Genomic DNA, 20,158 nt, shown 5'->3' on the forward strand with positions numbered 1-20,158 from the left:
AGAGTAAAGCTGACCGGGCAGCCCTTTCCTGTGTACCTGGCACTCTGCTGCCCCCTGCTGGCCACATCCTGAAGCTGCACTGGGACTTGGAGGAGGATAGTCTCAACCTCCAGAGACCTCTGGGCCAGTGCAGGGAGGGAGAGCCAGAGGATACCTCCGATAAGGAAGTCAGGAACAGTTATACATTTAATAAATCTGCCTGATAAGTTACAGCAGCAGCTCCAAGGCTGGAGTTGCCCTGAGAAGCAAGACTGTGCAGCTGCTGCCGGAGAGGAAGTTAGGAGTCCACAACTGGGAAGGTGGTCTGTGGGCTGGCACGCTGCCTCCAGGATGGCCGTCAGGGCAAGAGTGGAGGCCACGCTGAGGCTCATGGGCCCTGGGCATACAGTGACTAGAGTGTGAGACCAAGCCAGTGAGGGCTGCTGGTGCTCCACCCACGAGGTCCTCAGTCCAAACTGGCCATGAGTAGGTGCAGCTCACGGAAGGCACTGCCATGGCGGCCACTGAGACCTGACTTGCTCTTGACGAGGCCACTGATGCTCTTGAGTTGTTTGAAGCAGAGTCGGCACTTGTGCAGCCTGCAGGACAAGAGGCAGCCCCTGAGGACGGAGGCCACCCCACCTGGCCATCATGCCTGACAGTGGTTGCTCCCCTAACCACTCCAGTCCCTTCTAAGAGCACAAAAGGTCCCCTAAGCCATGCCAGTGTGTAGGGACAAGCAAGACCATGGAGGAACCCATGCTTTGGCCATACCCATCCATCCCGAGCCACTTCCCAGACAGAGTTCTCTGCGAGCTGTCTGGGCACAGCCACCCACAAGGGAGGATGCACCCCGCTCCTCACCTCTCCTCTCGGCTGATGTCTACGCCCACAGAAGGCGGGGCTGCCAAAATGTCAGTGATGAGGGGCAGGAACCTCTGGAGGATCAGCTTCAGGGAGGTGCACCCAGTCTGGACATAGCTTCAGGAGCAAGGTAGATGGAGTCATACACAGACGGGCCCAGAGCCAGAGAGAAGACAGAGATAGAGGGATCCTCCACAGATGGGCATATGCACACACATGCCCACTGCCACTCTGATGGCTCCAGGGTATGGAGGGCTCCCTACCTCTCATACTTGCTTTGCAGAAGTTTCTCAATCTGTGGCAGCACTGTGGTGCACAGGTCCAGCTTCCACAGGGAGCTAGAGAGAGAGCTGGGTGTGATGCCATCGGGCAGCCCTGACCACCCCATTCTTCTCTTCCTGAGGCACTTACGCTTTCTGGTTGACAATGTTCAGGAGGTCCACCACCACAGACAGGTCATTGATGGCCACTGCAGAGTCCACTGATGTCTGCAGACAAGCTCCATTAAGAGGGCAGCACAGGATGGGAGCAGACAGGGTTGGAGGCATGTTAACAGACTGCACCAGCCGGGATGGCAGGGCACAGCCTGACGTCAGGACTCAACTGATGGAAGCTGCGTACAGACGGTGACACCACCAGGCTGCCGTACCCAGGGCCCCCGTGTGCCTCTTCTCTGTTCAGCCTGAAGCCCACACAACAGGTGGTAAGAGGTCACCCTTACCTTGATATCTCCTGTGGTCCACACAGCCCGTACAGTGTCCAGGTTCTTGTGGCGGCTGGTGAGCACCACACACATGGTGTCGTGGCCCTTGCGTATCTGTGACATGGCATCTTCATCCACCAGCTCTGCCTGCTGAGGGACCTTCACGGCCTAGGAGGACGGTAGCCAGATGCTGGCACGGGAGCAGATGGCACACTCCAGTCTCCTTTCAGCCCTCAACCCCACCTCTTGGGTAGGTCCCACTCACGGGCAGGAAGTCCGAGGCCTTTAGGCCAATGGGCTCATTCCGTGTGGCGGGGATGATGACAGGCTCGCCCTTGGGGGCAGGAGTGGAAGTCGAGACTGGAGGCCGGGCTGGGACCTCGAGCTGCAGAGAACAGAGGCTCAGTTAGAGCTGCCTGAGTCCTCCCTCCCTCAGCTCCTGACAGGAAGCTCCCGACCCTGGCTCAGACCCACAGGATGCCCTCTCTGCTCGGACATACATCTGGCACTGGCACATCCATGGCTGGGCTGGGTTTTGAGGCCTCCTTTGCTGTGGCTGTGTCTAGGAGTAGAAAGAAAAGCTCGCTGTCAGACGGGAAGGACCTGATGGGAAGAGGCCAGAGGTCAGGATGGGATTCTGACATCTGTGACTGGGAAGGAGCAGGTGCCAGCAGATGGACAGAGGGAACCAGGGAGCTAGGCGCAGGGAGCTCATCAGCAGGTGGAGGGTCCTGGGGAGCTGAGGCAGGGGCTGTCCTTGGGTGTGTGTAGATGGGACCCAGTAGCTTCAGGGCAACCCTGCCATTAGGAGTGGAGTATGTGAAGAGGGCAACAGGAGTCAGGGGTGAGCAGGAAACGGGGAGAGGGTCTCAGCAAACAGTCTCACTAAGATAAAGCAATGGAAGCCAGAGGACAGAGATGCTATGGGTGGTCCCTTTCTTCAGTCCCAAACTCCTGGCAAGGGCTCTCTGGCTCCTGCTCCAGGTCTGGGTCCTGATGATGCCCTGGTTCTCCCCACCCCGGCCCTTCCTGCCCCCTGCCCGCTCAGAGCCTTGCTTCCCCCATACCTGCAGTAGACCCAGTCCCCAGTAGCACACACCCCAGGGGCAGGCCCACCTATGCTTGTTTCTCTCCAAGCAGTCAGGCATGGGTTTGAAGGAGGCACGGTCTGTCTTGCTTAAGTTGCCCCAGGACCTTCCCTGGGGCCAGACACACGGTAGGCACTTTTAGGTAGGTACAGGGACAAGATCTAATTGGGCAGGCTAGAGGTCGCACCAAGACAGGTAAGGCCTGGTCCTCAGGCCAGCTCTGCCCAACTCACCATCCTCTGGGGGTGCTGGGAAGGGCTCACTTCTCCGGGGCGGTGTCCGACCTGCCAAGGCAAAGGAGGCTGATATCGGGTTCCCATAAGCTCTCTGGGAACAGGCCCTGTGTGTGGCCAAGGTCTTCATCGACAGACACATGGCTGGAAGTGATCCCCAAGCACACGGTTCTGGCCCCGAGAACCCATCTGCACCCATAGGCCCTCTTTACTTAGAACAGGGCGGAGGGCTGGGCAGGGGCCACCAACGAGTAGCTGCAGGACCTCTGCTGCGAGTGTCCAGGCTCCTGCTTTTAGAAACCAGCCCGGTATAAAACCGCGGAGACCAGGTAAAGTTTAGGGAAAACAGCCACAGCAAGGTGCTGGGCTGTGAGGCGGGAGGGAGGGTGGCCTCACTGATGCTGTTCTTGGGCTGGAAGATCTCATTGTAGTCCTCGGCATTCTGAATCTCGGCCCGGGACTCACGCTCGTCCCTGTCGTCTTCGCTGCTGGGGCTGCGCCGCTCACTCTCTGAATTGCGCTTTACCCTGGTGTGGGCAGTCAAGCAGAAGAGGCCAGGATCCTCAGTGAGGCCCAGGGCTGAGGGCTCAGGGGCCTTCTTGGGACATGCACCCTGCCAGGGCCATGAGCACCCACCTCTGAGCCTTGCTACAGGTTGTGCTGGGCCGCTCGTAAATGCGGCGGAGGGAGACACCGGGGGTGGGGGTCTGCTGTGTCAGAGGCTGGCTGGCCTGCACTGGGTCCTGGGTCACAGTGCCTGTCCTGGTGACTCTCGTCAGGTCCACCACGTAAGAGGAGACATTACTCTGGGAGAAGGCCACACCTATCTGCAGGACACGGCAGGGCTGGTGTGGAGTGGGGCCAGACCCCAGGAGGCCCAGTAGGTGGGAGCATGAGGGGAGGGGTGGGGGGTGGGCGACTGAACCCTCACCAGCTGGTCATTGCAGATGGCCAGGTCAGCCACCTTGCCCCAGTTGACAAGGACCACATCAAAGCAGCGCTCAGGCTCCCAGCCATAGACACGCAGCGAGTCCTGGCAGCCGCTGTACAAGCAGCAGCCATCAGGGTTGAAGAGGACGCTCCTAGGCCAGGTGAGAGGTGGCTGTCAGTCCTAGGACACCCAGCTGGAACCCGACACCGGGAAAGCGGGTGAGCCCAGGACACAGGAGGAGCGGAGGCAGGCAAGATCACCCTGACCAACATCCCACTACTCGGTTGAGGGCAGAGAATCCATGAACTCTGGGTACCTGACAGGCCCTGGCTCCCCTTCAATACAGCTCACCACCTGGAACTTCTCCAGGTCCCAGAAGCGGATTGTCCTGCAAAGATGGCCACAGGAAGCCAGTCCCTCATGCTGCCCAGGGCCTCTCCAGGCCCCTCCCTGTGGGGGCACTAGGAGCGATGTCTGGGGCAGGGATGGCCCTGTGCACGCAGAGGGCGAAGATGACCTAGGCTGTGCCTGATAGCCCTGCCCCAGAGCTAACCCCAACTGCCAGGGGCCTCCCTGCACTGTGCCCCAGCACGGGGTGTGGGTCCTCACAGGCCAGGAAGTACAGCACCAGGACACTAGCTAGGGAGGAATGGGACCAGGAACCAATCCTGGCTTCAATTTAGCCTACATAGGCTTTCAGGCATATGACAGGGTAAGAGAAGGAGGGGACAGCTGTCAGGCAATGTGCCTTATTCCTCCTCACCTGTCAGAGCTGCCAGAAGCTAGGAGATACTCATTGGGGTGAAACTCCACCACATTGACAGGCCCTGTGTGACCAGGGAACTCAGACATCATCTTGCCAGCCGTCAGATCCCAGAGCTGGAGCAGGGTGGGAGGAGGTAAGGGCCAGGCTGAGCCTTTGGCTGCCTGAGGGTCTGAGCTCCCTCTATCCTCCCAGTTAACAGGGCGGTGAGGTATGAGCAGCATCAGACCGCTGGGCCCAGCCTGCACGCCCGGGTCAGGAGTTACCTTTACTGTGTGGTCATCTGCTGCTGATGCCAGCCACTTCCCATCAGGGCTGAACCGAAGACACCGCACAGCCTGGCTGTGCCCCTGCGGAAGAAAAGAACCAAGCTCTTTGGAGGAGCCTGGGTCCCACAGCACCTCCCCATCCCCAATGCCTGCCCTGAAACACAGGGCCTTCCTAAGGACCAGCCACAGAAAGGATGGATGGTCACTACTGGGAGACAGGAGGGATCCTTCTATGTGGCCAGACTCCCAGGCCTCCAAGAAATCACAACTGTGCAGTCCATTACATGCTAAAAGTGTTTTATGGCCTCTTCCAAAAGCCCTTGAGAAGGATTCTGTTAGTCACAGTACTGCCACATACCTATGAACAGGAAGCCCCGCACCCAGAGACACCAGCTACCTGACCGCAAAAGCAAAGCATGGAATAGTTTAATAGCTATGGCTCTGGGGATTGGTGGAAAGCTGGGGGTCCAGATGACCACCTAAGGCACTCCCATTTCTACTCCAGGTCTGTTTTGAGGTTTAACCTGCAATGGACTGCAGCCCCCAGCCCCACTGTGGTGTGGACCCATGCTGTGACTGATGTCATATAAGGTCATAGGTAACCAACACAGGTCATGCTTACCCTATATCGGAAGACACAGCCTTTCCTCCTGATGTCCCAGAGCTGTAGGGAAGAGAAGCAGGGGAGGTGTTAGGGAGGGTGGATCATGAGAGGTTGTGATGGCCCTAGAGACGAGGCCAGAGGGTACAGTGCAGCTCTGAGCAGAGAGGACTCTGGATACCTCTAGGTCATGTCAGGCCCAAAGAGAAAGGCTGGAAGGTTTGCCCAAGCTGGGCATCCCAAGTTGAAGTGTCTGGCCAGAGTCCACGGGTCCTCTGTCCCAAGGATGCTGCCATGGAGGAAGGATGCCCTGACACGGGTCCTCTGTCCCAAGGATGCTGCCATGGAGGAAGGATGCCCTGACACTTGACATAGGCAGAGTGGTACCTTACCTTGATATTTGTGTCCTGGGAACCTGAGGCCACAAATTCGCCATAGGGGTGGAAATCCAGGCTGCAGATGTTGGCTTTGTGCCCCATGAGTGTGCGAAGAACTAATGAAGCAAGATAAAGCAGAAGCACCATGTAAACGTTAGCTGGCCAGCAGCAGCCTGCCAAGGCCAGCTGTGTGTTCCCTTTGGCACAGAAACTGGGATGCCAATATGAAAATAGGGGAGATGAGCCAGTGCCCTGCCACCCTAACAGTTCTACAGCCATTTCTGTCACTACTCAAGTCCCCAGAAAATGCATGGCATTACCCATAGCTTGTGTGTGCCAAGGCCCCTGGACAGTAGCAGTCACAACAGTGCTTGGCCCAGGCCATATGGCCATGGGGCTATTATGCAGGGCAAATAACCCCCAGGACAGTACCAAGGATTGAGCAGAGAGCCTGCAATAGGGGGAGCTGCTTGGCTAAAGAATCCAGGAAGATGAGGGACACGTGGATAGCAGCCATGGGCAAGAAGAGGATACGGCTGGGACTCACACTGCCCAATGGGATGGCACCCATGCAAGTGACCTTGAGAACGGCCCTAAAGCAAGTACGAATGGAGGACACAGGGGAGGTGCAGCCAGGAGCAGACTAATCATCTGTTGGTGACACAGCTAATCCATTAAGGCTCGACAGGCCAGTGGCAAACTTTTGTCTCCGAGGATTACAGGCAGCTTTTTGGAAGACTTGTATTTCCACTGCCCAAAGAAAGCTTACCAGCCCATGAGTGGTAGGCCAAGGGGTACAGAGGCCAGCTATCCTTAGGTCGTACCAAGATTTAACAGGCAGTGAGCTCTCGTGTTAGGGGCACGTACCTAAAGGTTCAAGCACAGCTGAACTGAGTGACTACTGTAGAATCCTCCCGTCCACACTAGGCCACCCACAAAACTAGGATCAGTTCTGACTCTGCTTCTTAACTGCTGTGTGACTCTAGGCCGGCCCCCAACCCCCTGACCTTCAGGTCGGTTTACAGTGAGAACTAAGAAAAGGAACACCAAGGACTTAAGAGTGGGGCTGTGCGGGTTTCATTGACCCCCATTATAGCTTCCTCCTGGAGGCCTGCCTGCCTTCACTTCTTCCAGTCTCTCCTCTGGACCTCCACTCTCCTCCTCAGACTTCACAGCGTGTGTCTTCTCCCTCTTCTGGTCTCAGTGAGGATGCACTACGCAGAGCTATGGCTAGCTACTACTTCCCGTCACGGCACATCTGCTGAGCATTTCCGGTGTTCTGCGAGCTGACTCTATACATTAGCTCAGAGTCCCTCTGACAAAGCCAGAGGTGGGTGGGTGCTGAGGCATCCTGCCTGAGGCTGAACTGCAGTGGATGGACCCCAGTTCGATCAGGTGCTGCCTCCGAAGCGCCACCTGAGCCTCAGGAGTGAACTGGAGCCAGAGCTGTCCAGGCAGGAACAGCACAAAGGAACGGCTGCCCTAGCCAGTATCCGCCCTGAGGACCAGGCCCGCTGCCCATCTCACCTCTCTGCTTGGTTTCTGACGGGCACTACAGCTGGGACGACACCTCCTTCCCGTGCCTGAGGACTTTGCCAAGGCCCCTGACTCATCCTTGGTGTGGATGTCCAACTCCAGAACACCCACACTGAGCTCTTGGCGTTCCCTGCTCCTCGGCTGTCTTGAATCGCTAGAAGTTCGGGAAGCCTGGGGAACAAGCTGCCCTAGCCACCTCTTGCCTTGTTGCCACAGCAAGGGAAATTGAGACACAAGAGACTGTGGTGGGGCCTGCCCAACCCAGGCCAGCTTCTTGAGGTAGGGGTGCCTTCCTGTGGGCCCCCCAGGCCGGTGCTCCTACCTCCCAGCTGCACTGTGGAAAGCTGGGAGGACCACATTCTTCTGCCATGACTTCTGCCCTTGCTTGTCTCTCCCAGAGATGTCTAGCCTTGGTCACAAGCTCTAGGGACTGCAGAGTGGAGGAGACTTGGACTTGTCTGCACATGTGGGGACCTCCAAGGTCTGTAGTGGGTAGCCATTCCAGCTTTGATCTGGAAGTTCCAACCCCCATTGAGACTTCGGCAATGTCACGCCTACAAGGCGGGGCCAAGGGAGGCGCCTGGGGACCCGAGAGCTAGATCGGCGGGCGCTCTCTCTGTTGCGGGACCCTGGACTGGAGAGGTGGACCGAGCAGAGCTCCAGAGAACACCGCTGGACTGCGATACACCTTCCCCAGACTCCGTGACCTACCTATTCCTTAATTTGTAAGTTACACCATTAAATAAATCTCCTTTTAACTACGTGGAGTGGCCTTAATAATTTCACCAATAAAGGTCTCCCAGTGGAGTGGTTGTTCAGTCTCTGCCCAAATCCTCCAGTGTTAACTGTGGCTCTCTCAGAAGCCCCTGTGTCCTTCAAGTTTCTCTGGGTTCTCACCCCTGATGCCCACATCTGGGGTAGTAGTAGCCCCTGAGACCTTAGCTCTCCCTCCTGAGGGCAAGCTTGAGAATCACCAACCAGAGGTAGATGGACAGCAGAGAGTACTGGGGCAAGGTTCTGACACCAAGACTCAAGTTCTAGCTTCTGCCACCTACAGCCTCAGGGTTTTCACTAAGCCCCGAGCCTTTGACGGTCTCAGCCTGCCCATCTGTCAAAACGGGGAGCCCTGCCAACCAGGCTTTACTGTCCATTTCCGCCTCGCTGTTTGAAGGTATCATTCTCATCCCCCAGGTGGAGCACAGTGACTGGGGACGCCAGGGGTGGGTTGTGTCTTTGTAGCTTTTCCCTTTGGCCCGTGGCTCTTCGGTGAATCATGAAGAGTGGTGATCTTCACTGGGAATCAGTTCGAGGCAGAGGTTTCCTGGAGACTGACTGCCTTCTCCGTCAGAGCCTGGCAGCGTGGCATGGTCCTCCCTGCCCCTCACATCCAGTGATAAGCACAGCATGCTCTGAGGCCTGATGTGGCCTGGCCAAAGAACCTCTGCTGAGACACAGTGCAATGCCCTGTTTGTCATAAGGTGTTCTGGGGCTCTTTGTTCAATGCCATCAACATGTATAGTTCACCCCCGAGGACCAAGGGATGCCATCTTTCCTGGGCCACAATACAAAACCACCAATGTTCCTGAGTGAAGTTACGCTCACTGCCAGGCACACACGCCAATGACCTGCGTTCTGCAGCAGAGGCTGTACCAGAAGGGCCTTTTAGGCTCAGCCAAGCTCAGGGAGCTCTCACTGGACAAGGAAAGCTGGAGCCTCTGAGCTGCAGCAGGTGGCCCCAGAGACCAGCAAACCAACTCTGCTCAGATCTCCTGAGGCTGGCCTGAACAATGGATGGTAAAAATGCGCTGAGTTAGCTGTCAATACTACAGAGTAGGGAGGAGGTGTTCCACATCAAATTCCAGAATTTTCTGACAAATCTGTGGGGCTGTTGGGGATGGTGGCATCCACAGAGAAGGCAGGACTCTGTGTGGCCACACCCCAGGGTGAGAGTTTCTAGACCAAAAGGAATCTGTGAGGCCTAAGCTCAGATGTGAGAACACACCCATAGAAGGGCGTGTAGCCACGAGGCCGGAACGCATCCTACACGCTGAGGGAGGAAGAAGGGAGAAAAGCAGATCCCTCGTAAAGGGCCCGCAGAGAAAGAGCACCGGATTCTGCAGCAGCTCTGGACGCTAAAAGCAGTTGTGACGCCTTCAAATCCCATTAGTAAATATTTCCAAGAGAATCCTACACTTGAACTTCAAAGAACAGAGAGAATAAAGTCGCTTTCAGCCAGAGGGCCCGTAACACTGTGCCTGCCATTCGCCCTTAGTGCCAGGGATCAAACCAGGGCCTCACACATGCCAAGCAAGGGTTCTACCACTGAGCTATGTCCCTTGTGCCTGCACTGTGAGACAGGGTGGGCTTGAACATGCAATCTTCCTGCTCTGTCTCCTGAGAGCTCGGACTCCAGGACACCCAGCTCCCTTCACCCCTTCATAGCAGATCACGGAAGAAAGTACTCCATCTGAGAGGAGGGAGCCACAGAAGGACACGGGAGGTCTCAGGACAGCAACGACAGAGACAAGGAGGCCAGGAGTGATGGCCCCAGGCCCTGGGCTTGAGGAAGAGAGAGCTGGATCACAGGAGAGGCTCAAAGCTGACTCCTCTAGTGGTGCACTTGTGATGATGGTTAACGATGATCAATAATGATTTTAACAAGGATGCGGAAAACGCACATGGGAAAAGAGCAGTTGTTCACTCCAGGAAACCAAGTCACAAGAAAACCACGCGGGGTCCTTACAGCACCAACACTGACCACGTAAATGGTGACACTTCAGGGACAGGAAATGGGGGCCTGGGGAGCTGCTGGGAGCCAAGTCCTGCTTCTCGTTGCAGGGGCTGGGGGTACCTTTTCTTATTTGGGGCTTGTTTGTTTGTTTGTTTGTCTGTCTGAGGTGGGCTAATACACCATAGGCTAGGCTGGCCTTCAATTTTATACCAGTTCTCTTGCCTCAGTTTCCCGAACGCTGGCATTTTAGGCAGGCACCATTATGAAGGGCCAACTTGTTTTTGTTTTGTTGTTTTAAAGACAAAAGGGAAATGCAAAGCCCTAGCTGTAAGAAAGGGGTGGTGCTGGTGGGCACCGTAGTGGGGAAGGGAGGAGAGCAGAGGCCACCGTAGTGGGGAAGGGAGAGCAGAGGCCACCGTAGTGGGGAAGGGAGAGCAGAGGCCACCGTGGTGGAGAAGGGAGAGCAGAGGCCCTTAGAACAGGGGAAGGATGGGGCAAAGACTTCCTCCTGCCATCGGGGTTCATGCCGAAACAGACTTGTCAAAGCAGGTGTTATTCTTGTCAAAGTGAAAATTAAATAAAGGCAGCGGGAAGGGAGGCAGAGAGAAGACCCAGCCACCCAACCCCTACCCTGAGGTGGGTGCTCCCCAGGATCTTAATGGCTCTTCCCACATGGCCATCTACTTATTCACATGCCTGCAGGGTATCCCCTCACATTTGATGTCCTTCCAGGTTCCAAATACACATACGCACATGGACACACACACCTTACTGTTGGGCACCTCCTCATATTAGCACTTGGGTGATGGCAGTGCCCATTGTCGCTGGACTGATGGAGTGGTATGGACGACATGCCACCCACTCTGGTCAGTGCTTGAGAACAAAGCACTCAGACCTCCTGGAGGCGGCAGTCTGAAGGAATGCCCCAAGCCTGAAGCGGGGCCCCCACACATGAAGGAACAGTAAGCAGGGAGGCCTACTTTTGGCAGCTTCCAGGTCCCAGACGCGGATGGAGCCCGACTGGGAACCGGCTACGATGAGCTCTTCAGGGGTGTTGAGGCGGACACTCTCCACAGGGGACGTGTGACCTGTCAGGCTCTGCAGAGAGAGGGTGGCAGCTCCAACGAACTGCAAGGGTAACCCCCACCCCAAGCTACTGCCCCAAACTTAGGGTCCCTGAGAATAGTTTCGGTCAGAAGTAATACGTGGTGAGCTGTTCCCGGGGTCCCCAGCTCTGCCCCAACTCAGCTGAGCATGGCAGCTCATCAGCACAATGGACAAAACGACCCTTCAAACACCTGTGGCCCCAGCCCTGGGGGTGGGGGGTGGGGCGCAGAGGCAGGAGGATGATGAGTTCCAGACCAGTCTGACCCACATCGTGAGATCCCAGCCAGCCTTGATTACATACTGAGACCCTGACTGGAAAAAAATCCCCAGGCATCCTTCAACTAATCCTTCTCCCTTCTACAGAGCCTCTGGCTCCTGGCATGGGCAGCACCCAGAGAAATGGCTCTGGGTCACTGGAAGGGAACAGGGGATCAAGATAAGGAGATGTGGAACCTTTGCCCCCAGTCTGAATGATCCCATCCAGGCCATCCCCATCTCTATCTCCTCTGTCTGATCACAGAGGCCATAGCAAGTTATGAACACATTTTCACTGCCCCTGGGTGCCTGACTCCCTGAGGCTGCCTGCTCCATGCTTCCAGGGGCCTGGGAAGGTCTGCTGGAGAACATGGAGGTTCTTGCACATCCAGAGCACCCAGAGCAGCGAGAGATGGGTCAGGTAAGGTGCTGTCATCTTCAGCTTTTAGGAGAGAAGGCCAGAACCCAAGTCCATGGTGTCTTCACTCTCTGCTCAATGCTGGCCCCTCAAAGCACAGTGGCCATTTCACCAGTGTTTACTAAGGCAACATTCCTGATGAGGACATGTGGGAAACAGGGGCGTTCCTCAGCACCAGTGTCTGAAGCCTCGTAGTTACTGTAGCCTGTCTGACTCCTGCTGGACAATGGCAGGGGGTCTAAATGGGCCCAGGCTTCCAGGATCATTCCAGAACTGGGCAAAAACAGCCCCCATTCAAGGGAGGTGTGATGACGCACATCTTAATCCAAGCAGTATGGATCATCTCTGCTCTGAGGCAGGAGAATCTCCAAGCTCAAGGCCAGCCTGGGCTACACAGTAAGACCCTGTCTCAGAAAAAGAATAGCACCACAACTCTTCAGGGAACTTATTCTCTGCAAGTACAAACTCAATGTTATTCATGGCAAGAGACTGTAGGCCATGTGAACCCATCACAGTAATCCTTCAAACATGAGGAAGACTGAGTTCCATGAGGCTAGGGTGTGTACACAGAATGAGACCACTAGAGGGAAACATGTATTTGCTTGTCCGTGGACCGAATAATTCTAGGACACAGAAGGAATTTGGAGGCCTCGTCATCTCCAGGGAGACAGAGGTCACTGCAGAGAGAACTATTCAGCATTCACTTCTTTTCTTTGGGGTGACTTTTTATTTTTTTAACTATGTAGGCAAGCACTCTACCACTGAGCTACATCTCTAGCCTATGCTGATCATTTTTCAACTTAGGGATATTCCTTTGACATTTTATGGGGAATGAAAACATTTGAGTCTTACAAATAAAACATAACAGGGGGTGGGGAAATGTCTCAGTGGTTAAAAGCACTGGCTGCTCGTCCAGAGGACCTGGAGTCAATGCTCAGCACAAACATGGCAGCTACCAACCATCTGTTACTCCAGTTCCAGGAGATTCAATGCCACCTCCTAGCTTCTACAGACACTGCGCACACACAGTGCATAGACATACATGCAGGCAAAACACCCATACATACAAAAATACAACTAAGATAAATACAGCTAAGGAAAAGATACAAACGAAGCAATTCCTTTCCTGAACCTGACGTACGGGCCACGATCTGAGTGGGTCTCAGTTTCGCCCAATCTTACGAAATCTCTGAAATAACCGAGTTTTCACTAACGGTTATCACCTTCCCCCATTTTTTGTTTACTTGGTCAAAAGTTAAAAAAAAAAAAAAAAAAGACAACTGCCTAAGGTGGCAGGACGCAGGGCACAGCCACACTGCCACGCCGTGGGTGGGACGGAAAGTGGCTTCTGGAGCCCACTGTGACAACTCCCCAGAACTGCATACTAGGGACAGTTTGAACAAATGAGAATGTTTGATATATTGTGGGTTAGCAGAACCTAAAAGCTGGAGCCAGCAGCCCTGCTGATGCCAGGGTATGGCTAAGCTAATTACAGCTCATCCCTGCGATGGATACCAAGAAGCCATTTAAAAGCATGCTGTAAAACAGTATTTGTTGACATGGGAAAATCCTCATGACACTGTCATTCTAAAGAACCAGGTCACTCATAAGTAAGGTACTCAGAGACACATGTGTGCACATGTATGTACCTCTCTCTATTCCACAGACACAGACTTAAAACCTGGTCCTCTCTGGCCACAGCACTGCCTGAAATGACTCCCTTCCCTATTTGCGCTGTCCTGCCTTGGAAAGCAGCCTGCATCCCTGTATGATGTGTGACCAGGAAAAGTGCTTCAAGAATGGCCTCCAACTGAGTCCCCTCTGATCCTTTCCTTAGACAAAGACACACCCCCACACAGCTGGCAGGTGGACAGTGGGGCTTATTTAAACCTTCCCATGAGTACTCTGGAGTTCTGTCCCACACCTGTGTTATCCCCTCTTCCTGAGGGCTGGCCACCACCCCAGCTGTCCTGGGCTATCCTGGCCCTTACTGAGCAGATAACTGGAGTAGCACTAATGGTGTGCTGGGCCACTCTGGTGACCTGGGATCACCAGTGCTGCCAAGGAGCCCCCACCAGGAGGCACTCTGGTTCATCACTCACCATGATGCAGTTAGGCTTGTTGATGGACCACAGGTTGACACGGCAGTCATCCCCACCAGTGGCCAATAGCCGCCCTGAGGCCTTGCCCAGCACCAACGAGGACACATTGCTGGCATGGGCGACGATCTCTTCTACATAGGAAAGGAGGAGAAGAAGGTGCTCAGGGGACTTTGACAGGCCATATGGAGGAGGTGGCCCTCCTTAGCCACCAACTCTGAACACAACATTCAGATAATCCCCACCAGCTTCAGGATCAGCCACACAGCAAAGTGTGGGCCAGAGGCTGAGATCACTGTCTTCACCTCAGCTCCCCAACCCCCTCTCAGGCCTCCTTTCTGAGTTCCTTTCTCTTCACATCAGCTGGTAACACAGACTACACGGTACACCCTCCCTACACACACTCAACCAGCTGCTGAGGGGGCATACTTGGGACAGGTGCAGCTGTAATGCTGGGCACATGGTGCACACTCGCGAACTCAGAACCTGGGAGGCTGAGGCCGAAGGATCATGAGTTCCAGGCCAGCTTGGGCTACAATGCAAGACCCTGTCACGAAGCCAAACAAGAACCTGTGCTTATCAGTAAGAGTGGACTTCTCCTTGTTGCTAGTCCATAAACAACATAATGCAAGAACTATTTAAACAACATTACACTGTACTGAGTATCACAAGGAAGAGCGCTGAGTCAAGGTACCCAGAGGAAGTGCAGGTTTCTACTCAGACACCACACCACTCTAGGAAGGACTGAGTACAGGGAGACATGGCTGTCTGTGTGGAGGGGTCCTGGAACCAACTACCACAGATACTGTGGGGAGACTAAGTTTACTTTTAGTAAAAACTAGCTTCCTATTTTTATCTACTGTGTCTTAAGCACTAGTATCCAGAGATAGTGCTTTTTCTGATAAACAAAAAAAAAAAATTAAAATAAAATAAAAATAAATGTTTAGATGGCCCATGCATTACCCAAGCACCTTCAACCGCTCAGATACCACCTCTACAGACAAAGCCCCCTTGGGACACACCTTCCAAAGAAGTCAAGTTCTGTCTAGACAGCTGTCCCTAGATCCCAATTCAGACTTCTGAATCGAGTGCTGATCTGAGCTCTGCCAACTGCATGGCCTTGGACAAGTCACTCTTCCTCTGTGAGAGGGTCCTTGTCTGGAGGACAGGATGACCCCAGGGCCAGCTCATTGGGAATGGGCTGAGAGGGAGCCTGAAGACTGTCCACCAGGGACCCAGGTAGGCAGGGAGTGGGTTCCATAAGGGTAATGGCAGATAACAGCAGATACAGCAGGAGCTGGTGGGGAAAAGCTGGCCCTGAGAATGAGAGATAAGGCCTAAGGACAGTCCACCAGAGCCCCTGGCCTGGACCGTGGTGGGAGGGCTGAAGTGGAGAACATAGGCCGGGACTGTGGGCCTTCTCATTGCCCAGAAAGAACAAACTCAGCGGAGAATCAAGAGACAGACTAGGCCTGCAAGCCGGTCCCTGTCCCCAGCTTCCTCTGGGAACAAGGAGAAAGGAGAGGGTGAGTCTCTCACACAGGCAAGAGGAAACCCCAATATGTGGGTGCCCTAAAGCAGCTGGAGACTGGCTTGGGCGACATGGAGAAGGGTGTCATGGCTGTTAGTGAAGGGCCCTTCCCTCACCCTAGGTCCTACTCTACCCAGTCTGGGTAGCTCTTGTGTGAGCTGCAGACCATAATGATACTGGAAAATAGACCCAGGGAAGCCCTGACAGTTTGGGTTTCTAAAGACACCTAGGGTCCCAGCCAAGACGAACTTCTGAAATGACTCCTCCCTTCAGGGCCTGGCAGGGCACAGCTGGTACAGGAAGCGGCTGACCAAACCAGGGTGACAGTTCCTTGTAAGCCCAGACACTTCCAATCTAGGTACTGCAAGACCGGCCGTCTGGACCCAAGGGAGTTGGGTCTTGCTGTAGTCACCATCTCAACCACAGTCCTGTCCTCTGCACACTTCGGGGCAGCTGCTCACAAGCGTGAGCCACAAACCCTCTAGATCTGTCCAACCGGCAGGAGGGCAGCGCAGCTGTTCCCAAGCACTCAGCTCTGTCTCTGCAGCCACACCCTGAATTTGTCAGAGACACCCCTGGGCATCTGCCCTGGTTCTCACCTTCCCCAGGCAAAGTGAGAAAGGACAGGCTGAGTCCCACCTCAGCAAGCCTCGGGATCACCCCCAGAGCCAGCCATGAATGTGAAACAGAAGGACTTCCAGGCATCTGCTCTAGGCCTGGCACTGGGAGGCTGTGGAAGGAGCGCTTATTGCCTTCAGGCTCCAGGGGGATCAGACGGATCCCGTGCAGCACCTGGAGCTGGAAGTCACAGGCAGGGGGTGGGTGTATGATGATTCCCTTTTAAGCAGGGGCTGATGGAAACCTGTGCAGACAGGAAGACAGCACAGTCCTCACAGCGGGCTCCCTCTCTGGCTTGGCTTGGAGAGCACCAGCATCAATGGCCCGCACATGGGTGCTGTGTTTCCACACAAACATCAGACTCTTCAGTATCTCTCTCCCGTGACAGCTACTGCTCTCCCTCCAGCATAAGTCATCAGGACCTCCCCAAGCCCCAGGACTATAGCCTGGCAAATCTCAGCAAAAGCTGGGGATCACTCTTGGTCTGCCCAGAGGTGCTAAGGACCTACATCCTGGGAGGACAATACAAAGGACAGGGGGGTTCAGCAACCCCCCACTGGCAAAGATTCTTCTTATCCTCCCCACACCCTGCAGCCCCAAGAAGCCCCAGCCTGTGTGGTCTCAGGCTATATACCCATAAACCTCTGTGCATAAGAAACTGTCAGCTCCTCAACATACCTGATCACATTTCTGTCTGCTGCTTCAATACTTGGATGCTTGGGGTCTTAGATGGCAAGGGTCTCGTGGACATGTGCCCTGCAGAACTCACTAGGTTTATCTGGCATCACTCTGTCCTTGCTGAATGCAACAGCCCCATGGTTTCCTGTAAGTCCTTCCAACATGCAAAGCTTTCTGCCTCAGGGCCTTCGCACTTGCTGCTCATGCACCCTCTACCCACATCAGTTAGTTAACTGAGTCAGAGCACACACACCAGTTCAGAACTAGAGCAGGACGAGAAACGGATGTAATTCTGGTTCTTGCCTATTGCCCTCCCAAGCTGAGCTCCTTGGATATGGCGGCCCTCACTTGCCCCTAGCATCTGCTTCTACCTTCAGGTAGGGTAAGCCATCAAAGAGCTGGACACATAACGCCAGTAAGTACAAAGCCACCCTACGCAAAGGACACCTTTCCTGAGTGCCATTGAGAGGGTTCTCCCAGAGCCCTCGAGCTTTAGAGGACAACTTGAAAATGGTCCCAACCTCTCACTTTACAAATGAGGAAACTGAGACCCAGAAAACAGCTCTGCCCAAAGTCTCCTTGTCCACTCATGAAAACAGCCCAGGGGTGGTACAGCAGAGTGGGACCTGGGACGGCTAACCTGTGACAACCAGCTGCAGCTGGGAAGAAACCCACAGAAGTGAGATGCAGGTCCTCCAAACACATGTAGCGCTCATGAGCCTTTCAGAGGGTCCAAAAGAACAAAACTGTTATCTTAAACACTAGGATGGTACTGGCCTTTGGGACTCTCATTTGCTCCAGAGGTGGAGTCTTCGGGAAGACACCCAGCATGCGATGACATCACTGTCAGATGTGAGTACATATATGTCGCAGTACTGTTTTCTAGTACAGTACGTATGGATAAGTATAACTTTCATAAACAAGAGCCCTTCAGGGTCCTCAATAACTTTTAGGAATATGTAAGAGCCAGGTGTGGTGGCACAAGTCTTTATTCCCAGCACACAGGAGACAGAAGCACATGTCCCAGACCAGCCAAGGCTGTAGGGACACCCTATCTCAAAAAAGGAAATGAGTATAAATGGGTTTAGACTAAAGAACTCAAAACTATTTTTGTTGGATGACACTCAGAGCCCGGCCAGCATCTTTGGGCACCTCCCTCCACCCCATCCCTAGACTTTCATCTGATGGAGGAAAACTGACTTGGAACAGAGCTGAAAATCCTAGAACACCTTCCAGCCTTTCTCAAAACACTCTGCCCATCAGCCTGCCTGGAAATCCTTTACAAAGTGCTTTACTAAGTTCACGATCTTACTGGAATCTCAGCACGTAGGAGCGACTCCTTTGCTGTACAGATAAGGCAACTCGGGCTCAGCAGGATTAAGCCACCTGCGCAGTGTGATTTGCATCTGTCTACCTTAAAACAAGGGCTGTGCCAAGGACAGGAGGCAGACCTGAAGGTCCAGACTACCCAGCAACGAGCAGCTCACCAAACCACAGTGTGATAAAGAAACATGAAAAGTACTTACGCAACTTCCAGGCAGTCTTGGTGACCACAGGGGTGGCCATGCTTCAGAGGGCGGCACCTGAGACCCCACCCACAAAATGGATTGTGCTTTCCCTGTGGGGTGGGGGTGGATCCCCCCCAGATCCGACAATCAAGTTGGCAGGGAGTTCCCACACATCCAGGCAGAGAGACCTCCTCTCCTGGCCCAGAACTGCCTTGTAGTTTAGATCATCCACCACCAAGCAGCAGCCTGTACACATAGGTCAGGATCCCAGGTCATGGAACGTCAGGCTTGGGTCATCTCAGCTCAACACTGGGCTAGAATACAAGCAGAGGTGATGGAGTGTTAGCAAGTACTTGAGATGAGTTGCAGCTCCCTGGGTCACCAAGGCCACTTGATACAGACCCACCAAAGCCCCCAGGGCCTGGAGCTGCAGTGCACACTGGGCCGGAAAACCTGACCAGGAACACCTCTGTGTCTTGGAACCCAAAGACCTTAGAGACAAAAGACCTTCCCTAAGTAGCTGGTGGTGCCAGACTTTAACCCCGGCACTCAGGAGCACAGGCAGAGGCAGGCGGATCTTCGTCAGTCCGAAAGAAAGACTGACTGACTTCCCAGCAGCCTAAAGCAGTGCTCCAGGATGCTGGCTGTCTTAAGACAGTGGGGAGGAGAGGCCCACGTGTCTGCAGTTCACACAGATTTGCACCTCATGTGCTGGATGGGGCACTGGAGTCTGAGGCTCTGTTTAGAGGCCCACGAGAGGCACCCGAAAGGCAGACAGACAGACACACACACACACACACACACAGAGGGAGAGTGTGAAAGTGTGAGAACGAAGAGACTGACAGTGAAGGCCTTCGGGGAGGAGTGATTCTCAAGAGGACTCTGAGGGTCCGATCCTCTAGCTCCCTCCTTCCCCAGCTCCTGGTAAGGGGACCACGCCCACCTCTTGTTAGTCTCAAGGACACAGCCGGGAATTGGGTCTCCAGTCCAGGCGTGAGTCGGAATGACTCCTCAATTCTAAGAGGCCACAGCATGGACGGAGCCTTCCACAGCCACGGCTCTTCCACTCTCACCACATCGCTTCCTCCTGTCACCCGTGCTCCTCATTCCGGCACACCCTGAGCTCCCTAAGTTGGCCACGCTTCGCCGGACCCTCTTCACTCCCCTTTCCCTGCTGCTATCGGAGTCCCCCATTCATTCGCTCCCCTGTTCCTGGAGCCCCAGCTCAATACGGTCCTCCGCACATCCTCTGCTCTGCTTCCGGCCCACTAGCTTTCCCTCTCCGGCCTCCGCACCCGTCCCGCTCGCTCATCCAAATCTGCTACTGGTCTCAGCCTCGCCTGACCCTCCGCCCCTCTGTCTTGAGGGGCACCGGCTCCAGCCTTCCCTGGCCCAGAGCCCTCCGCCGGCGACGCGACTGTCCCCTCCAGGCTCGGCAAAGACCGGGGCCAACTTCCCCTTGCCTCCAGGACCCCGAGGGCCACTCTACCTGCAGCTGTAGCTCGGGAGGCCAAGGCTTCCCTCCAGGCGCGACCCCCACTTGCCTCCATCCTCTGTCCTGATTGGTCGCTGCTTGACAACCGACCCTCACAACAAAACCTCCGGTCTAGAGTCCCACCCACTTCACTTCTTGCACCAATCAGCCGCCTCGGACGCTCCGCCTTCCTCTGAGATTGACCAATAGAAGCAAGCGCTTCTGCCGATTTGCGTAACTACCTGCCTCCTTTTCCCGACTCGGACTAATCACGAGAAAGAAGCGTTTACGGGCCTCCCTGCGGTCTTGAAAGAACCAATGTGGGTGTCTGTATCCTTAGTCCCGCCCCAACTCGGGCTAGCTTTTTCCGCCCTTTTCCTTCACTTCCTGGAACC

At 54.8% G+C, this 20,158-nt stretch overlaps 1 protein-coding gene across 2 annotated transcripts; it reads right to left on the reverse strand.

Annotated features, from left to right (window-relative positions):
• Positions 1–168: 168 nt before the first annotated feature.
• Positions 169–19,910, reverse strand: Katnb1 (katanin regulatory subunit B1). 2 transcript variants are annotated; one of them, XM_052729596.1, is made up of 20 exons: positions 19,779–19,910; positions 18,308–18,603; positions 13,958–14,088; positions 11,056–11,173; positions 5,824–5,924; positions 5,453–5,494; positions 4,828–4,911; positions 4,562–4,677; positions 4,115–4,186; positions 3,799–3,949; positions 3,504–3,694; positions 3,264–3,394; positions 2,868–2,918; positions 2,047–2,108; positions 1,812–1,931; positions 1,565–1,714; positions 1,255–1,331; positions 1,107–1,181; positions 844–960; positions 169–578 (listed from the first exon to the last, which is right to left on the reverse strand). In XM_052729596.1, exons 2-20 carry the CDS (start codon positions 18,345–18,347, stop codon positions 446–448), a joined length of 1,962 nt encoding a protein of 653 aa, XP_052585556.1. In that variant the 5' UTR covers positions 18,348–18,603; positions 19,779–19,910; the 3' UTR covers positions 169–445. The 2 variants fall into 2 exon arrangements, with proteins under 2 accessions (XP_052585556.1, XP_052585557.1); XM_052729597.1 differs by lacking the exon at positions 19,779–19,910 and adding an exon at positions 19,233–19,548.
• Positions 19,911–20,158: the final 248 nt, after the last annotated feature.

This window comes from Peromyscus californicus, unplaced genomic scaffold (genome assembly GCF_007827085.1).
Source record: "Peromyscus californicus insignis strain IS unplaced genomic scaffold, ASM782708v3 Scaffold_8__1_contigs__length_139910024, whole genome shotgun sequence".
Lineage (NCBI taxonomy): Eukaryota > Metazoa > Chordata > Mammalia > Rodentia > Cricetidae > Peromyscus > Peromyscus californicus.

Excerpts from the sequence above, each read along its gene's own strand:
- Katnb1 (XM_052729596.1), bottom strand. The coding sequence starts at position 18,347 with ATGGCCACCCCTGTGGTCACCAAGACTGCCTGGAAGTTGC. Across the intron at positions 5,925-11,055 it reads GGACCTGGAAGCTGCCAAAA|TTCTTCGCACACTCATGGGG; the intron begins GTAGGCCTCCCT and ends TTGCTTCATTAG. Across the intron at positions 1,932-2,046 it reads TGGATGTGCCAGTGCCAGAT|CTCGAGGTCCCAGCCCGGCC; the intron begins GTATGTCCGAGC and ends TGTTCTCTGCAG.